This window comes from Geotrypetes seraphini, chromosome 1 (assembly GCF_902459505.1).
Source record: "Geotrypetes seraphini chromosome 1, aGeoSer1.1, whole genome shotgun sequence".
In the NCBI taxonomy this organism is placed as follows: Eukaryota; Metazoa; Chordata; class Amphibia; order Gymnophiona; family Dermophiidae; genus Geotrypetes; species Geotrypetes seraphini.
In genome coordinates, this window is record NC_047084.1 from 209,854,716 (window position 1) to 209,874,711 (window position 19,996).

Sequence of the window (19,996 nt, forward strand, 5' to 3'; positions counted from 1 at the left end):
CCTTCCCTTTAAATGAGTCTAAGTGTGCAGCTGAGTGGTTGGTAGCAACCTGAGACAAAGTAAATCCTACAGAAGCACAGGGGTCTGGCAACTCAAGCTCAAAGGGTTTACTTAACTTAAATGTCCACAGAGACAGATAAGAGCATACCTCAGAAACCCAAAGACCGCCAATGACATTTCCCTTTCATTTCAGAAGAAAGATACTGAAAAGCTCAAGAGCCTGCTTCAGACCTGCCCCAAACAAAGAAGCCTGGAAGCAATCAAACAGGTAGAAAAGACCTTTGATGCCTTACTGATAAACCTGGATATTACTGGATCACGGCACTGCTTTTCAACGCTTAACTACTTCTGCAACCAGATATTTCAGATGGAATAACGTAAAAGTTATTGTGCTGCAGTATATTTATTAGGGTTTATTTGCCATCCTTTTGAAGGAATTCACTCAAGGTGGTATACAGCACGAACAAGTCAAACATAAGCAATAGACAATTACAGCAGTAAGATATTAATTTGTGGTCAGTGAGCAAAGCACTGGAAGACAGCTAATCGGAGGGTTCTTTTGTTTTAATTTTGTAATTCTCTCTGTTTATATCATATCCTGCAGAGAAACCAAAACAACACTGTGGAGAGACGATGTTCCTGAAATGGACTTTATTAAAAAGTATATTAAAAAATCAACATAGCAATCCACATAAAAAAGATGGAGCAGACTGGGTGGACAGCAATAACTACATACAAAAGAACACACTATATCTCAAGAATACACATATTCATTTCCTATTTCTCATAAGGAATTCATAGCTCATGTCTGCATGGGGAGTCCTGGATTTTAGAATTTATACCTGCCCTGGAGCATATCTATATTACCTGATGTAGGGGGCAGCTATAAATGCTAACCCTGGGTAAATCCCATGTGGGTCCCTAGGATGCCACCCCTACCATCATGTCCACATACTAATGCTAGTTTTCCAAACCCTGTAACAAAGCCTGATATCAATACAATATCATCCCCCCCCCCAACAAAACATCTTTGCTAGAGGTCTTGGGTGGCTCAAATGGGGATGGGGGGTGGGGAGAAGGGTTAGGGAGATGGCAGGCCTTACATAGGGCTGGGGGGGTGATGGAGAGATGCCAGACCCATGTGAAAGGGGAAAGATTTGGTGGGGCTAGAGAGATACTGGATCCACAGGCAGGAATGAGATACTGAAACTGAGGGGAAAAATCAGAGGGAAGAGAGAGTTAGAGACAGGCAAACACAAAGGGGAGGGGGAGAAATGTTGGACAGGGGAGGGTGATGGAGAGAAGAGAGAGAGAGATGCTGGACTAAGAGGGGAGAAAGAGAGGCTAGACCAGGGGTTGGGGTGCAGAGAAAGGGAAAAGATAGGTGATGAAAGCTGGACATGGGAAGGGAAGGGACACAAAGAGTTGTTGCTGGATAAGTGGGGAGGGATAGCTACACAGAGTTGATGCTGGACCAAAAGGGAGGGATTGCTGCATAGAGGAGGGATGCTGGACAGAGTAAGGGACACAGAGAAGAGGGAGGATAGGGACAATGAGATGGCAGATGCTGAACATAGGGCATGAATAGGGACAATGACATAGAAAGAAGACACTGGATAGGATGGATAAAGACCCAGAGGAAAAATGGATATTGGACATGGCAAATCAGACATAACAAGAAGCAATCATTGCCTAGCACTAGTAAAGTGTGGTTACCAGTCACAGCATCTACAGTATTTTGAGTTTTGTTGAATTATAAAACAGTAATAAGGATTTGTAGACTGCCTCTTATCCAAACAGAATCCTAATACTCCAGATTCATATGCACAGCCTCCTCGGTAGTCTTACAGCCTGTTTCTAGCACCCAGACTTTTTTGAAGAGGGAGGGCAGGAAAAAGAGTGTTCCTTGAGGTCTAGCAGAATCTGATTCTGTAAATAGCAAGTGAGTTAGGGGAGGGAGGGGAAGATAAATAAAGCCCCTTGATACAGACTTTGTAGGTGGTATGAATAATTTAAGTATTACAGGAGGGAGAAATTTACATCCTTTATAATTCACTAAGAATTCCAGGGCAGTATGAATAATAAGAGGTAACATGGCCATACACTAAGACATCATTAGGAGTCTCCTAATCATTTAGTGATAAGGATATGTCATGTAGTGGTTGCATATTCCTGGTGAATCTCCTTTATGGATCTGCTGATTTTACTGATATTCAAGATTTTCATTTTATAAACTTTATTGATTTTAAAACTAATAAACAGTGCCAAACAAATAAAGAATAGTAGGTATTACATACAATGCACTATTATCTATACAGGTAACTTATATATCATTCAAGATTTTCAATACATATATCAATTAATAATACATTTTAACACAATATATGATTTAAATACATCTTAAAGTTACCTAAATGCCACCATCAGTATTTATTTATTTCCTTCCCTTCCCCCCTTCCCCCATGGATGTGTATAGGTAATGAACAAAAGAAATACAGTGGTGCCTCACACAATGAACTTAATTCGTTCCAGGAGCAAGTTTGTTATGCGAAAAGTTCGTTATGTGAAACGCGTTTTCCCATAACAATACATGTTAAAAAAAATAATTCGTTCTGTAGCATAAAATATGCTAAGATGACATAAAAAAAGATAAATTTTTTGTTATTATTTTTATTTAGATACATCTAAAAACATAATTGTTTTTTAAAACAACACACATTTTTTAAATTTAAAGACAGACTAAGTAGAGTCTAATTTTACAGTGAGAGAGGGCAGAGTCTCAGCGGCAAAAACTGGGACTTAACTGTTCATTTTTTTTTTCTAGCATCGGGGAAGCGGCGAGAGTAGCTCCGCCCCCCCCAACGCATCAGCAGTAGGCGCCGGGCCCCTGCGAGCCGACGGTCCGCCACTGCACAGGGAGCCAGGCGGAGAGAAGACAGTTAAGCGCAGTGCCTGCGCGGAAGGATGCAGCTCGGGCGACTTCGTTGTGTGAAATGAAGTTCGTTGTAGGAAGCAAGACAAGAAATTCGTTGTGCGCAGCGTTCGCTGTGCGAGGCGTTCGTTATGCGAGGCACCACTGTATATCATATCTCCATAAATTTAGTTAATGGGCACCAAACTTTATTAAATACACTACTAAATCCCCTACATTCTGTGTTTATTCTTTCATATTTGTATATAGTACATACATTCATCCACCAAAAAGTGTAGCTTATTCTGTCATGATGTTTCCAATTACTCGTAATCAATTGCATAGCTATGCCCGTCATTATCATAAATAGTCGACTTTTGTATTTATCTAGATTTTATCATTTACTTCATGCATTTCTTTAAGCAGTTTTCTCCTACTTGTTTGAGCTTCCAGCTTATTAAAAAGCTGGGGCTTCATTCTAGTATAATGAGCCTTCATTTCCATCTTTTGGGGCTTTTTTTTAACGTTATTTTATATTCTCTCCCAGTTTAGCCCAGTTATTGCATGGACAGTCCTCAGCCATGGGTTGTACATCAGGGTCATTCCACAGCCTTGCAACCATGGACACTAATCCAGCCTCTAGCTGTGGATGTTCAAATATTCTATTTGGGTGTGCCAATTTTAGGGATAGATTTTTATTTTTTCGAACTTTACAAACTATTATGAGGGGGTGCTGAAGAGAATGATGTGGAGCAATGAAACTTTCAAGTTATTCCACATATTCACCCCTAAGTTCAACATACGTGGCACATCGTGGGTGAAGTTTCTGTAAACCCTTCCAAAAATACTCTGATGTCTGGTCACTGAAATACTGTTCCACTGCTGAAATCACCTCCTGAATCGCTCGAAAATTGTCACCATTTGAAAGTCTTTTTAAGGTTTGGAAACAGAAAATAGTCTGATGGAGCAAGATCTGGTGAGTATGATGGATGATCTATGCACTGAAACCCCAAATGTGTCAAAACATCCATCGTTTTGCCAGCCTTCTGAGCAGGTGCATTGTGTTGAAAAAGAGAACTCCTTTCTGCAATTTCCCTCTTCTTTTTTCTTTCAATGACTCTAATTGGCACAGTAAGTTACAGTAGTATTCTACATTAACTGTTTGGTCCCTTGGAAGATAGTCAAAATGATACCTTCCTGATCCCAAAACACTGTGGTCCTGATCTTTTCTGCTGATTTATTGGTCTTGAGTTTCCTTGGCCGTGGAGAACCTGAGTGCTGCCATTGCATGGACTGTTGTTTTGTCTCAGGATCATAGTGGTGTAACCATGTTTCATCAATAGTAACTAGTTCCAAAACATTTGCACCAGCTTGCTGAAAATGCTGCAAAATCAACTTGGAAGTGTCCACTCAATGTTGTTTCTTGTCTAGGGTTACCAGACGTCTAGATTTCCCTGACCATGTCCTCTTTTTGGTGGTCTATCAGGGCATCCATGCCGCTTTCCTTTTTGCTCTCATTTGTCCGGGTTTCAACGTTTAGGGGGTGGCAGTGGCAGCGATGAAGGACAGCTGTGTGGTGGGCCGTGACCCACTGATTAACACCCCTCCCCCTTCTCCCCCTGTGAGACCTCAATTTTTGGGCCTCCTAAATGCAGCAGTGAACAGACTGCTCCTGGCCTGCTTGCTGGGGCCTTCCTTCTGCCACATCACTGATGACATGGCAGAGGGAAGCCCTGGTGGGCAGGCCGGGAGCTGTCTGATCTTACCATGTAGGGGTATTGGCAGCAATTCCCACACTCTGCTTGCCACTGACCCCGAAGTCCCTCCATGGCAGAGGGAATACTTCTGGATTAGCGGCAGGCAGCATGTAAGAGTCACTACTGATACCACAACCCGAAGAAGCAAACCTGGAGTACAGGGAAGGAAAGGAAGGAAAGCTGGTAGCACATGGGAAGGGAAAGGGTGAAAGGAACTTCAGGAAGGAAAACTGGTGGCACAGGGGGAGGGTAGCACAGGGGGAGGGAAGAGGTAAGAGGAAGGAAAGCTGGTGGCACAGGGGGAGGCAACGGAGACATGCACGGTAAGGGGAGAGGATGAAATTGCACATAATGGAGGGGAAGAAGGGAGAGATGGTGCATGGAGGGGGATAGAGAAATGTGACATAGGGCACAAGGAATGGGGAGAGAGAGAGGTGTTGGACATGGGGTAGATGAGAAGGAGAGAGAGATACACATGAGATGGAGGGAGATGGATCCAGGAGCAGAATGGAGTGATGGAGAGATGCATGGAAATGGGAGTAAAGGAAGAGAGTTGAGAGTGCAGCAAGGAACAGATAGGGAGATGTCAGGCTAGGAGGGTAGGGAGGGGATTCTGGGCTGTAAATGTGGAAGAAGGAAGATGCTGAGAATGGTAGAACCCTGAGGGAGAGGAGAGGATGGCAAAGAAATGGATAAGAGGATAGATATAACAAAGGGTAGAAATATGGTAATGGAGGTACATTGAAGATGAAAGGGAATGGAGGGCTGAGGAAGGAGTCGGATGGTGAATGGGAGAGAAGATGGAAATTTGATAGGTAGCTGAAAAGTGGAAAAGAGGAGAATGGTGAGAAAGAAAAGAGCTTAAAAGGAATTATCAATCTGTCTGAGGCAAGTGTAGAAAAGACAGTAGAAAAGAGAGAACAGGAAAGCAGAAAAAATAAACTGGAACCAACATGGTGGAAAAATAAAACATCCAGACAACAAAAGTAGAAGAAAAACATTTTATTTTAACAGTTTTTAAATGGAATATAGATATTATTAGCAAACATATTGTTTAAATTTTGACAAACGTAGAATTTGCTAATTTTGTGCGCAGAATTTTGAATATTTTTTGCACAGAATTCTGCCAGAAGTAAACAAAGAGGTAGAAAGGGGTGGGAGGGAGAAATCTTGTATATGGTGGATGGGAGGCAGACATGCATGGATGAGAGAGAGAGAGAGAGAGTGAAATGTTAGACATAGGGTAGAGGGCAAGAAGAGAGAAAAAAATGTTGCACATGATAATGGAAGGGAGGAAGGGAGAGATACATGGAGGAGAATAGAGAGGTCTGACCCATGGCACAAGGCAAGGAGAGAAAGAAAGGGATGATAGACAGTGGGAAAGAAACAGAAATGTTGGCTATAACAGTGGAAGGGAAGGCATAGAGATGAAAGATGGGGAAAGAAGAAAACGTCAAATGGCCAGGAGACACTGTTACGCAAGATAACAGAAGACAAACAGAAACCAGAGCCTGGGACCAATATGATTTGAATAAGATGACCAGACAACAAAAGTAGAAAAAATAATATGTCAGATTTGGAAAGTGTATCCCTAGGATAAGCAGCATAGAATCTGTTTTGCTACTTAGGATCTAGCTAGGTGCTTGGGTCCTGGGTTGGCTACTGTTGGAAACAAGATACTGGGCTTGATGGACCTTCAGTCTGTCCCAGTATGGCAATTCTTATGTTCTTATATTTGGAACCTGTTTAGGTTATAAGCAGGCAGTGTCTTTAAATAAATAATAACATGAATCCTTACTGCCTACAAAACGGGTGACTGTAAGCAATGGTGTAGTGAGAGTGGAAGGCACCCGGGGCAGTGGCGTCCCCATCCTCTTCTCTACTCCCCACTGCGTGTGCCCCTTCCCTTCTTTTGTACTTCTTTAGCTTCCTTGATGTGAGCTTCATCTCCAATTTGCTGCCCATGCCGGCCTCGGCTCTACCTCTGACATTACTTCCTGGTCCCACAACCAGGAAGTGACATCAGAGGGAAAACCGAGGCCAACATGAGCAGCAAGTTGGAGCTGCTCCTCACGCCGGTGAAGAGCTAGAGGTACAGGGAAAGGGAAGACCTGTGTGCAGTGGTGGAGGGGTAGGAAGGACCAGGAGGGACAAAGAGAAGACAGTGCCCGGGGTGGTCAGTTCCCTCACCTCCTATCTTACTATGCCACTGACTTTAAGAGTATATGCACCGATGCCCTTTCCATGTTTACTTTTTCTATAATTTTGTAGTTCTTCCCTTTTCCTTCTGTATTTGTGAGTCTGTTACCGCCCATGTCATTTGTGTGTTTTATATATATATGTTTTGTTTTTAAATTACATCCCTTCTTATGTACAATGCTTAGAATTTGTGATAGGCGTTTTATTAGACTTTTTAATAAACTTGAATCTTGAATAGCACCTTGCCATTAATTGGGAAAACAGAATATCATTCACTTTCTATCTGTGGTACATTAAGGCAACTGTTTACTACAGCTTAGTAAAAGGAAACTTAACTTAAGCAGATATTCAATGACTAGGGTCTTGCTAATGTTGAAGGGCTAGTTAGGTGATTAGTTGATAAGTTAATGACTATGGGCTCCTTTTACAAAGATGTGCTAGCGTTTTTAGTGCACGCACCGGATTAGTGTGCGCTATAGCGCGTGCTAGCTGAAAAATTTCCGCTTGCTTAAAAGGAGGCAGTAGCGGCTAGAACGCGCTAAAACCGCTAGTGCACCTTTGTAAAAGGAGCCCTATGTTTAGAGTTTGTAGCTTGTCACATCTGTTTGGAGTATGAGTTTGCCTTAAAGTGACCCCAAAAGGAAGAAAAGGGATTTCATGACACACTTGGAAAATATATTAGCAATATAAAAATATATGCCATATAGGTATTTTATTATGGCAAAGGAAATACAAAACTTAGCAGCAAAACATTTCAGCACTTTTCAGTAAAGTGAGTTAGCAATAGCAGTGCAACTAATACTTATTCCAGATAAATAGTAATAACCTAAGGAACCATATGCTGAAGGCCCTGAGTTGTGTTTTATGTACTATTAAAACTTATTATGCCACTTGTTCTTACGACAAGTCCAGGCGGTTTACCAATATACAAAATTTAGAAAAAGAACTCCATTTAAAAAACAGGACAGACCTACATACAGTAGTTCTAAAACATATACACAAGAACTTGCATAACAAGATACAATTTACAGCATAGCTCTTGTACTAATGTAAAATTCAGGATGTCTGCTAACAGTCCCAATTCCTCTAATATATATGAATTGAATCTGCTCCAAATGCTTCCTAAAACGCATGAGTTTTCAGCAGTTTTAAAAGCCCTAATATTTTCTTTCAGCCTTATATCCTGTGGTAAAAGATTCCATAAAAATGGAGCAATAAAATAAAAAGCTTTCTTTCTAGGAGATTCCCATTTTGCCCTATTTGCCGATGGAAGAACTAATCTATTATCTCGAATAGACCTCAAAGTTCTTGATGGTGAATTAGGGATCATCAAAGAATGTAAATAACCAGATTGTTGTAAGTAAAAAGCTCAATGTGCCCAAATTATTTACAATTTCATTGGTTACCATTCTTTTATAGAATTTGTTTTAAAGCTCTAGAGTGGTGTTACTCTTATTAAATTTCTTTTTGTAACCCAATACTTTAATAGCAGTCTTTTGAAGTGTCTGCAGTCTTTTTAAATTGCACTTTGAAAGACCCACATATACGATATTACAATAATCCAATTTAGATAGCACTAATGCATGAATCAATGTATGCAAGTCTTATTCCTGAAAGTACCCCCTAACTGCCCATAGGGATCTCGGGGAATAAAATCCTCTTTTAATTAGACCTGAAACTTGGTTTTCAAAATTTAGCTGGTAATTATCAATGATTACTCCAAGATATTTGAAAGTCTCTACTGATGTACGGTAATCTTTTTTTTGACAAATCTATCTCTATTTTTGGCTGTGCATAATGGCCTGTAATCCAAATAGAAGTACATTTCTCAATGTTAAGAGATAATTTGTGATCTATTAGCCACTGTACGACTATTGAGAGACCACCTGGAACTTAACAATGCTTTCTGTAGCCTCTCGGGCCATACCCTCTCGGGCCATACTGTCCTTACCCTTTGGAAGCACTTGGAAAAATCCTTTGCTCCTCTGGGCATGGCAGGTCTCTTTTCCCTCTCTCTCAGACTTCAAGTTGATGTTTCACAACTGGTTCCTGGTTAAGGTCATGAAGATAGGATACCTCTGCTTCATAGGGCTCCTTTTACTAAGGTGCGCTAGCGTTTTTAGCACGCGCTGCATTGCCACGCACGCTAACCCAACGCTACGTGCCAAGAACTAACGCCAACTCAGTGCTAAAACCGCTAACACAGCTTGGTAAAACGAGCCCATAGTGTCTTCAGTTTGTGGAAGGCTTTCTCGGCAATGAAGCTGGATTGAATGCAGCACTTCTCTGGAAGTACTTTTAGCTGTGGCTAAGATGCTACCTAGTACTATGTCAGTATAGAACATACATGTAGTTTAGGGTCATGTATGAGCACTGAGGCCCTGATTCTATAAAAGACTCCTAAAGTTAGGTGCTTAGATTGCTGTGCCTGGCCGACCTAGGTGTCCAACTTAATTTTCTTAATTGGTTTAATCAAAAAGGAATTAAACATTAAAAAAATTAATTAGCCGCTAAGCACCTACCAGCAAGTAGGCATGGTTAGGGGGTGGATTCAGGGCAGACTTTGGGCATGGTTTCACTTAGAAGCACTCACTTAGGCCAAGAAAACCCTGACCTAAATGGCAGAGTGCCTAAGATTTTAATGTCTACTGGTGCCTAAGGACGCTTAGGTGCCACTAGACGCGATTCTATAATTGGCATCTAGAGAATGATTTATAACTGCGCTGCACAGCACCTAGGAGCTAGGTGCTATTTATAGCATCAGGGCCTGAGTACTTAGGCACTTATCAGTTCCAGGAGGAACTACATGTTGGCTGGCGAAGTAAAACCAATTAGAAGAGGGTGTGTCTATTCTGATCTTGTCTGCCTGAGAAAGTCTGTCTGTCTGATCAGCAAGTGTGCATGATATAGAGGACATCATATCCTACATTGAACAGTTCTCTGAAAGACTATAATTTGAAAAAAATAAATCACGAGCATAAGGGACAAACTGAGATTCCAGGGGTTTGTCCAGTGATGTGACCTCAGAGAGGAGATGGAATTTGTTTGTGAGTCCCTGTAGCCAAGGCTGTAAAGGATGCAAGACCCTACTGTTCAGCCTCCAGAGGAATTGTACAAGAACAGAACATTGCCTTGTATCCCATGTATCCTTCAAGAGTCTTCCATGAGGGACTTTGTCAAAAGCTTTTTGAAAATCTAGATATACTACCTCAAGTTCTATGATAACAATATTTTCTAGCTTTACTACCAGGCTTATCTCCTTTGAGCCTCTTATCATCATGACCTTTTGTTCAAGAACTTCCTTTCCACTCTCAGTCACTAGAGTACAAAGTGATTTAATGGTGAGAATCACTTTAGGAATAAGGAGAGCTGATTTCAAAGGGGATAAAATAAAGGGGAAAATTGATGATTATAATACAGGGTTTCTGAATTTTGGCCTAAAACCCTCAAGGAAGTCAATTTTATTTTATTTTTGTTTTCATAGATACAGTTGTGCTTGAAGAAGAACCGAGCTTTTCAATGTCTGCCTGATCAAATTCAACTCCATCTCTGTCAGAACTGCATCTTCCAAGAGTAAGTAGAAATGAAGAACGCCAGAGTGTTTGGATGGAGCCAGCATAGAAAGATGCTTGCAGAAGATGGAAGTTTTACAACAAAACCAAACCATCGTCATTAAATATTTAACACACTTTGCTTTAAAAAAAAAATCAACAAAGAGAAACCTAGGATCTGATACAGATAAAATATTAACTAGTGGAGATGCCTAATAGTTTTGTAGACTGGGTTTAAAGGATGGCTTGCTTAACCATTAGCTGAGTAAATAGTGTGATTCCGAAGACAGGCTGAGCATCTGGGAGCTTCCTCTGAGCTTCAGTGTTTCAGGAGAATATGGTGTAGTGGTTAGAGCTACAGTCTAAGGTCCCTGAGGTTGTGGGTTCAAACCTCATGCTGCTCCTTGTGACCCTGGGCAAGTTACTTAATCTTCCACTGCTCCAGGTACATTAGATAGATTGTGAGCCTACTGGGACAGATATGGAAAATGCTGGAAGTACCTGTACGTAAACCGCTTTGAGTGTGGTTGTAAAACTACAAAAAGATGGTATACAAGTCCCAATCCCTTTCCTTTTAAAATCCTACAAGTTAAAGGCTCAATTTACCCCAATTGCTTTTGCTCTATGAGGAGGATAGTTAGAAAGGTGTAGTAAAAGTTGAGCTTTTACTGCACCTCAGTTTATGACAGGAATCAGCACTGGCAGTAGCTTAATACATCAGGCTACTGACTCCCATGGTAACATAACATAACTTTATTCTTCTCTACCGCCACAATCAGACGATTTCTAGGCGGTTTACACCGAAGAGAGCTGGACAATCGGCGAAGTACAAAATACAAATAGCAAAAGTACAACATATTTCTTTAAGAATAGTCAGAGTAGAATTATTGTTATTAATATAGCTTCTATTTAGGAAATGAATTTATCAAACAGATTTCCGAAATGCGCCACAAGCCAGCCTGGCTCCACTGATGTAATTACCCAACCAGGACTGCTGCTTACTTGCTTGAAACATAAAAGTCCTATCCAGAAAAGACCTGTATCTACAGCCAGTAATTTTTGGATAGGCAAATAAATTACAATTTCTGGTTATCCTCGTAGGGCTGTATAGCACGAAATGAGACAAAAGATAGGTAGGGGCCAATCCCCAAACTAGCTTAAAGCAAATGCAAGAGAATTTAAACATTACTCGTGTCTCCACCGGCAACCAGTGCAGCAGTCTGTAGTAGAGACTAACATGATCGCTTTTCTTCAGCCCAAATATCAAACGGACAGCCGTGTTCTATACTATTCTCAATTTTCTCAAAATTTTTCTAGGTACGCCCAAATAGACGATATTGCAATAATCCAATATATATAGAACCAATGCCTGCATCAATAATCTAAAAGACAGAGGATCAAAGTATTTTTTGATGGTCTTTAGTTTCCATAGTGCAAAAAAGCACTTCTTCCCCACTAAATTTGTATGTTCAACCATGGATAAATGAGTGTCTAATGTGACTCCTAATATTTTTATAATGAATAACATTGCGTGTGAGTCACTTCCAATCACAAACCCCCTCTCCCTGAATGCAATAAATCTTCAGTGCAAGACCCCCCTCCAAAGTTGAAGATTCCCAAACTAGAGTGTCTCCCCACTCAGAAGTACACTGACAATCCAGCAGTAACTAGGGTTGATGCTTGTATTGGAAACAGCAATAGCTTTTTAATCGGATACACAGTGGAGGATAAAACATTATTTCCACTGCAGTAGTTACAGTATAATTCTGGCACATTATAATAATGATGGCAAAATACAGTAAATATTAATAAAGTAATATTTGGTGGTTTAGGGAAAGTATAGCTTTCTTACTGTAGTTTCCTTAGTGATTGGGTTTATCATTGGGGGGTTTTTTGGGTTGTTTTTTTTTTTTTTTTTCAATTTCATCTGTCTCTTTCCAGATATGAATCCAAAAGTCTGCTTATAAAGCAAGGACATGTAGCGAGTGAATGTTATTTGATACTGTCTGGAAATCTAAAGATCATACTAAGTGACCTGAAGTCCAAACCCAGAAACTTTACATCTGAAACGTTATATGAAGCTGAAGAAGGTGATTTCATTGGGGTAAATATCTTTATCTTTATTGCAAATCTGATGTATCGCCAAACTGTGGTACAGCCAAGTCTCAGCAATTTACAAAGAAATTTATAAAATTATTCAATAAAAGAAAAGAACGCCATAAAGGATAGTGCAGATTCCATACATCTCGAGACCATACATACTCAAAATAATTTTTAAAAAGGCAGCTCTTCCTTCCGTATCCTTTCTCCCTTCCTTTCTTTGTAGATAATCCTTTGTAGACAAGCCTTTGTAGATAAAGGCTTGAGTGAATAAATAAGTCTTTAGGTCAGTCTTAAATCGTTTCATAGATGTTTCTCTCGAAGGTGTGAAGGAAGAATATTCCAAAGCCAATGGTCTTGGAAATAAAAGGCAAAGGACTTTGTACTTTCCCATCTTGCCTCAGCAGGAGCTGGAAAGACTTACATCAAAGTGAGAGGAAATGGCAGAGAAGAGGTGATATGGATGATCAGGAAAGTTATACAATTAAGTTGAAGGAAAACATATGGATATGTGAGAAGGAGAAGAATAGATTCAATGAAATAATTCAATGAAATAATTTAATATTGTACTGTATATTCCTTAGTATACGGATATGATAATGAGGTTGGTGATTGTCTGGATCCTGATAAGTATGCACCCAGTTTGGCTATGAAAATAGAAAAATTAGTTTGGAATGATGATGAGGTATGATTAAATGATTACATGACGTTATGGAGGATGTAGAAGGTGATTGGATGAATTTTGAGGAGGTGGGAGAGAAAGAGTTAAAGTCTGGTGTGTAGATTGACACCGACCAGATCGGTGTTTGACCCATGTTCATCAGTTGTTGTGAAGGTGATTGTTGATGAAGGTAGTGTTGTATTAACTAAAATTGTGAATAAATCGCTTCAATCAGGAGTTATTCTGAGAGCTGCAAAATTGCAACAGTGAAACCATTATTAAAAAATATAATTTGGACAAAGAGAATCTGAGAAATTACAGACCAATCTTGGTACTTCTGGTGGTTTCAAAAATTGAGCATGTTTTGTGGGAGTTAGAGAGATTTGGAAAAGAAACTAATTGAGTTTACATTACATTACATTACATTACATTAGTGATTTCTATTCCGCTTGTGCCTTGCGGTTCTAAGCGGATTACAAGTTAGAAGACTGGACATTTCCAGTAGCATTGCAGTACATATAATCAAGAATGCGTTAAGTTACAATTGTTGTTCTGGACTTTTCCAGGATAAATTGGTAGTAGATAGTAGATAGTGATAGGTTGTTTAGACGAATAGAGATAATATTGTCCGGATTCTGTTGTTTAGACGAGTAGAGATAATACTGTCCGGATTCGGGTGTTGCTGGTGGTGGTGTTTGGGTAGTCATGAGAGCATTTTCTAATACTTTTGTGAGGTTATGATGATGGGAAGTGTTTTTTGAAGAGATGAGTTTTGATTTCTTTTCGGAATGCTTTAATGTCTATTGATTTGGTCAGTAGATTGGTGATGGTAGTATCGATCTTTGCTGCCTGTGTCGCTAAAAGGCTGTCATATAGTTTCTTTCGTCGTGTTCCTTTGAGAGGGGGGTGAGTGAATAGGCTCTGGGATCTCCTTAATCTGTGTGAGAGGTTACGGTGTAGTCTGTTGTTTAGGTAGCTGGGTGCTGTTCCATGTATTACTTTGTATAGTAGACAGTAGAATTTGAACTGGGATCTTGCTTTTATTGGTAGCCAGTGTGAGTCTAAGTATGCTTTGGTGATGTGGTCATATTTGCCTAGTGAGTAGATGATTCTGAGGGCTGTGTTCTGAACTGTCTGTAATTGTTTTATCATGTAATTTGGGCATGATAGGTATAGGCTGTTACAGTAATCTACAATACTCAGTACTAGGGATTGTACTAATATCTTGTATTGATCTTTGTTGAAGAATTTTCTTATTTTTCTTAGGTTACGTATTGTAAAGAATGCTCTTTGGATGATTTTGTGGATTTGAGACTGCATTGTGCAATTTCTGTCTAGTAGGATTCCCAGGATTTTGAGTGTGCTTTGCATTGGGTACTTGATTGTATTTACTTCTAGTTCTGTGAGAGATGGGTTTTTTTCCCTTTCCAGTAGTAGGAATTTAGTTTTTTCCAAGTTCAGTTTTAGTTTATGACTTGACATCCATTTTTCTACCGTTTCCATTATCATTTTCAGGTGGTTTGTGGATAAGGGGTCTTGAATATTAAAGGGGAGGAGGATAGTTATATCATCTGCGTAGCTGAATGATACTGTGTTTAGGGCGTCTAGGGTTATGCCTAGGGATGCTATGAAGAGGTTAAATAATATGGGTGATAATGGTGATCCTTGTGGTACTCCACATGGGTTTGACCATGGGTCGGATATGTGCTCTTTTGATTTGACTTTGTATGTTCGTGTTTTGAGGAAGCTTTGGAACCATTTGTGAACATTACCTGAGATTCCTATTGCGTCTAATATCTGGAGTAGTGTGTGATGGTCAACTAGGTCGAATGCCGCAGAAAGATCGAGTTGAATGAGAAGCAGCTTGTTTCCTTTGCTGAGGTGTTGTCGGGCAATGTCCAATAGTGATATCAGTAGAGTTTCTGTGCTATGGTTGGATCTGAATCCAGATTGTGATGGATGTAGTATGTGATGGTCTTCAAGGTAGTTGGAGAGGTGTTGTGCGACAAGGCCTTCTGTTATTTTAATGTATAGAGGGATTGAAGCGATTGGTCTATAGTTTGCAGGATTATCTATAGGACCTTTGGGATCTTTTAGGATAGGTGTAATTATGATTTCTCCTAATTCCGGTGGGAAATGACCTTCACTTAGTGTTGTATGAAGCCATAGTGTGAGGCTAGCTTTAAATTTGGTGGAAGCTGTTGCTAGTAAGTATGAGGGACAGTTGTTCAAGTCACATGAGGATTTGCTGTATTTTTTGTAAAGCCTGTTCAAGTCTGACCATTGTATCTTTGGGAAGTTTGTCCATATCCTGTCTGCTGGGATTGCTTCATCTGTTTTGGGATTGATTCGTATTTCTTCTATGTTGATTCTTGAATTGTTGAATGTGGATCTGGTTGTGATGATTTTGTGTTTGAAGTTTAGAAAAGGACATAGAGTTGAGAGGCTTATGTTATCTACACTAGATGCGCTTCGTAGAGGAATGGATATGGGTGTAACATTCTGTATGGTGTCATTAGATATATCGGCTGCTTTTGACACAGTGGATCCAAGACTGACATGCGGCAGATGCCATTATTTTGCTAGGCATCTGTCGATTTAGGTGCTGTTTACAGAATCAGTTCCAAAGAGCCTGATATTGTGTGGTGCTTATCTAGGCAGAAACAGTTCCTGCCAAGTCCTGCTCAATGGGTCATATCTGGCTGAAATTTAGGAGCTAGGATGATGCAAGCCAAATGCCATGTCAAAGGCAGGTGTAAGTGTTGCACCTATTTGCCTAAATGTAACCACTAGATTTTTTTATAATTCCTAGGCATGTTCCTGACCCACCATACCCTTCAACAGCCATACCTTTCCACTAGTATTTAATAGTGGCAGAAAATGAGCATAGAGCATCTAGAATGGCAACTAAAGTCAGTTGCACACAACTGCCAATTGGTGCCAATTAACACCAATTCAGGCTAATTATCAGCTGTTAATGTTGTTTATACAACTGACCTTAGTCTATAAATTGAGCAACCAACCTTAGTCTATAAATTGAGCAACCAACTTTGTACACGTGGAGGGGCATTTACAAAACATATGTCTAAGTCTGATTTGGCAGTAAGTCGGAAGAAAGAAAATGCCTATTTTAAAAAGGCAAACCCACCATACATCTAGAAATAATTTTTTTTTAAAAAAATCCTCTATCTGGATGTCTAAAGTCATAGTATTCACCATGAATGGTTTTTCTCTTCAAGATACTGTAGTTGACAAAAATTATCCTGTGGAAATCCCGAAAGACAGTCATCACCTTTCCATCTGACTGAACCATTTTCACTTTCTTTGGAGTCAGTTCTTCCCTTGTGTTCATTGTTTGAATTGTTCTTTTTTCTGAGGAGTATAGTGATGAACCCTAGTCTCATCCACAGACACAAAACACCACAAAAAGTCACTCATTGTGCTTAAAACACTCAACATGTTTTCAAAATGTCCAATCAAACTTTTTTAGTTGATGGTTAGCAAAGATGGCACCCATTGCTCACTCAACATCCTCATGCCTAAATATTCATGTAGGATGGTGTGTATATGTTCTGATGAAATGCCAGCAACCTCTACTATTTCATTTAGGGTCAGTTGGTGATCTTCCATCAACCATTTTTGCCATTGTTTCTGTTTATAGATGTCTGGAGCATTCTTCATCAACAATGCTTGTCTGGCCACATTTAAACTCAGCAGCCCATGCTTTCACCGTTGAAAATGAAGGAGACGCATCAACATACAATGCGTCCAACTAAGAATTTTATCATGGCATGATATTCAATTTTGTACATTTTTATGATAAAACATTTTTTTATTGATGCATAAAACAAATATAATCACCAATGGCAAATTTAGGAATATAGCTAATACAAAGAACATCTAAAGCCCTGCATCAATTTCAAATTGTAACATCAGAAGACAGAATAATACAGAAATATTGACACTGCAAGAATGAAAATACAATACATTACATTAGTGACTTTTATTTCACCATTACCTAGTGAAAAGAACAAAATCTAACAACATTCCTAGCCCTCCACCCCACCCCACCCCCCACAACCTCAAAAGATGTGAACAATAAAGAGATTAAGCCATGACTATACAAAAAGAATAAATAACTCTTTGACAAGCCCAACAGAGGAATAACCCAGAGGAACATTATAACACACCAGGACCCTGGATTATTATGAACCCCAGTGAAATCCCTTCTTAGATCAAACCTTCCCCCACCTACCCCCCCCCCAATAATGCAGTGAAAAAGAAAGAGAGAAGCATGAAAGTGTGTGTGCATGCACCAGTCAGAACTATCATATCAAATCCCCCTAATAGGAGGAACGGCCGCATCCCCCAAAAATTGAGGAGAGAGCTGCGCACACAATAAGGCAACGATTGTATATAGGGGACCCATACATAATAAAAAAGTTTTGATTTCCTAAAAGTCAAACGAAGATCCCGCATTCCCATAACAATAACTCATGAAGACAATTGTGCCAATGCCAGAAGGAAGGAGATGTCTCCTGCATGCAATGTTGTAAGATGCACTTTTTCCCTACAATACAAAATTTGAGAACCCATAGATGAGAACTCTTACCCCGGACCCTAACAGAGAAATCTGCCCCAGAAGAACACCTAAGGCAGGGGTGTCCAATGTCGGTCCTCGAGGGCCGCAATCCAGTCGAGTTTTCAGGATTTCCCCAATGAATATGCATTGAAAGCAGTACATGCACACAGATCTCATGCATATTCATTGGGGAAATCCTGAAAATCCGACTGGATTGCGGCCCTCGAGGACCGACATTGGACACCCCTGACCTAAGGGATGTAGCCGAAGTGGATGCTGGAGGATATCCACAAGATACCGAAAAAGAGCCTGCCAATATTGAACAAGCTGGGGACAGGTCCAAGAAGAATATATGAAAGTATTTGAGGCTTGATGACACCGATGACAAAGATCCAAGGAAATACCTCCCATCAAAAAAGCATGACATAAGACACGATATTGGCACTCCCGTAATTCCGCGGAACCAACCCAGGAGGGAATAAGCCACAAGAGTCGAAAGAAGTCCTCCTCTTGAATATCCATAGCCAAATCTTTGCCCCAGGAAGCTAAAATGGGTGCAATTGATTTTAGCTGGAAGACGTACATTTTTTATAAAGTTGAGCAGCTATTCACTCTAAAAGGCTGACATGACAAAACTAGACATTAGACTAACTTGAAAATCTAACCGTAGGTGTTTGTCAATGCCATCTGCCAGACAGCTATAGAATTTTTATGATAATTGTGCTATTTCATAGTTAGGCTGGAAACTTTTCAATTGACCCTCATATATGCTATTAATCTAATCATTTATGCACACAACCAGCCCATGAATGCTATTGCCTACTTTATAGAATTACATGCTATCAAGGCAGAGTCAGGGAGATCTGATGTAGAATCAGGACTGGGCTGGGAGTTACACAGCAGAAACATTCAGTTCACTAACTAGGTAACTATCCAGATAAAAGTCAGGACAGCAAAAAGGCTGTCTTAACTTTTTCTGGGTAGTTATCTGAATCCCAGTATGAATACTTTTAGTATTCAAAGAAGTGTAATTTTCAGCACCAGTATCTGGGTATGGCCTGGCACTGGATATCTGGGTATAAAAGCCCATGGTGGCTGGAGTTTAAAAAGCACTAGAGGAAGGAAGAAACAAACCCTTACGAAAATACCTGAGTAAACCAAGAGTGGGCGTAAACAATGGACTTTCCTCTGTCCAACTACAATTGGAATAGGTTGAGAAATAAAACACATCTTGATATTTCAGAAAGAAAAAAAAAAATACTACAGATTCCTACCAAATCCTTCTGAAGTCCACATGAGGGAGTGCATGAAGAAGCACTCCCTTGTTACACTCCTTCATTGGCAACAAGGAGGTCCTTGTCTCATCAATGTGAGATGCCTCCAGCACTGGTCCCCTCCTTTTATGCCCCCAACTCATACCTGTGATATCACAGGTGGGCAGGGCTTCAATTCTGGGTGCAGAACAGCAAACACAACTCAGGTAAGTTGCTGCTCTCATTCTCAGTGGCAGTGAGATAATTCAGCAACATGGATTGAGAGGATGGTGAATGAAAGGAAAGAAGGAAGTTCCGTACCATATCATTTACAAGATTCTACTTCTCGTATTTAAAATTTGTTCAGTTGACTCGCCACTGTACCACACTAGATTCCTTACACCCCATTGTCCTTCACTTAACCTCAGATCAGCATACCAGAATCGCCTCATCACACCTTCCTTCAGTGAAATAGTTCTAGACTTTACTCATGGCATCATCTTTTCAAATTAAGGACCTAAATTATAGAACATGCTGCCATCCTTCATCAGACTCTAGACTTCCCTATCCAAATTTAAATCTGACCTCAAGACTTACCTCTTCACTGATGCTTATAGTTAGTCAGCACCCTTACTTCCTCCTCTCCAGTGCTCCCTGGGGGCCAAGAAGCAGAGCCCATCCCTATATGTTACCCTCCCCCTCTTTTCTATTCAACAATGTAGTTCTCCCATGTCCTCCATTGTCCCATCTTGTTTTCTCATACTCCTCCCTACAAACATATATTTTAATCAGATTATCTCAGATTTCGGGAGAAACTAAAGTCACTCCTCTTTGAAAGCATTAATACTCTTTTGACAACTAAGTACTAAATCAATTGACTATCTCTTACCAATGCACTATAGATCTAATTTACCCAACCTTTCCTGAAAACTTCCACTTAGCATTTCTCTGTCTTGTTCCCTTACTTCATACATTACATTAT

At 40.1% G+C, this 19,996-nt stretch overlaps 1 protein-coding gene across 4 annotated transcripts in view; it reads left to right on the forward strand.

Moving 5' to 3' along the window:
- LOC117360706 overlaps window positions 1-19,996 on the forward strand; it is a 205,139-nt gene that overhangs the window by 35,791 nt on the left and 149,352 nt on the right. For 2 of the 4 annotated variants that reach the window (XM_033944957.1, XM_033944971.1), the window contains 3 exons: window positions 197-268; window positions 10,352-10,440; window positions 12,360-12,522. In XM_033944957.1, the coding sequence (XP_033800848.1) occupies window positions 197-268; window positions 10,352-10,440; window positions 12,360-12,522 (324 nt within the window). Of the gene's footprint in view, window positions 1-193; window positions 269-10,351; window positions 10,441-12,359; window positions 12,523-19,996 lie in introns of all 4 variants that reach the window. The other 2 variants (XM_033944948.1, XM_033944965.1) reach the window with 1 other exon arrangement.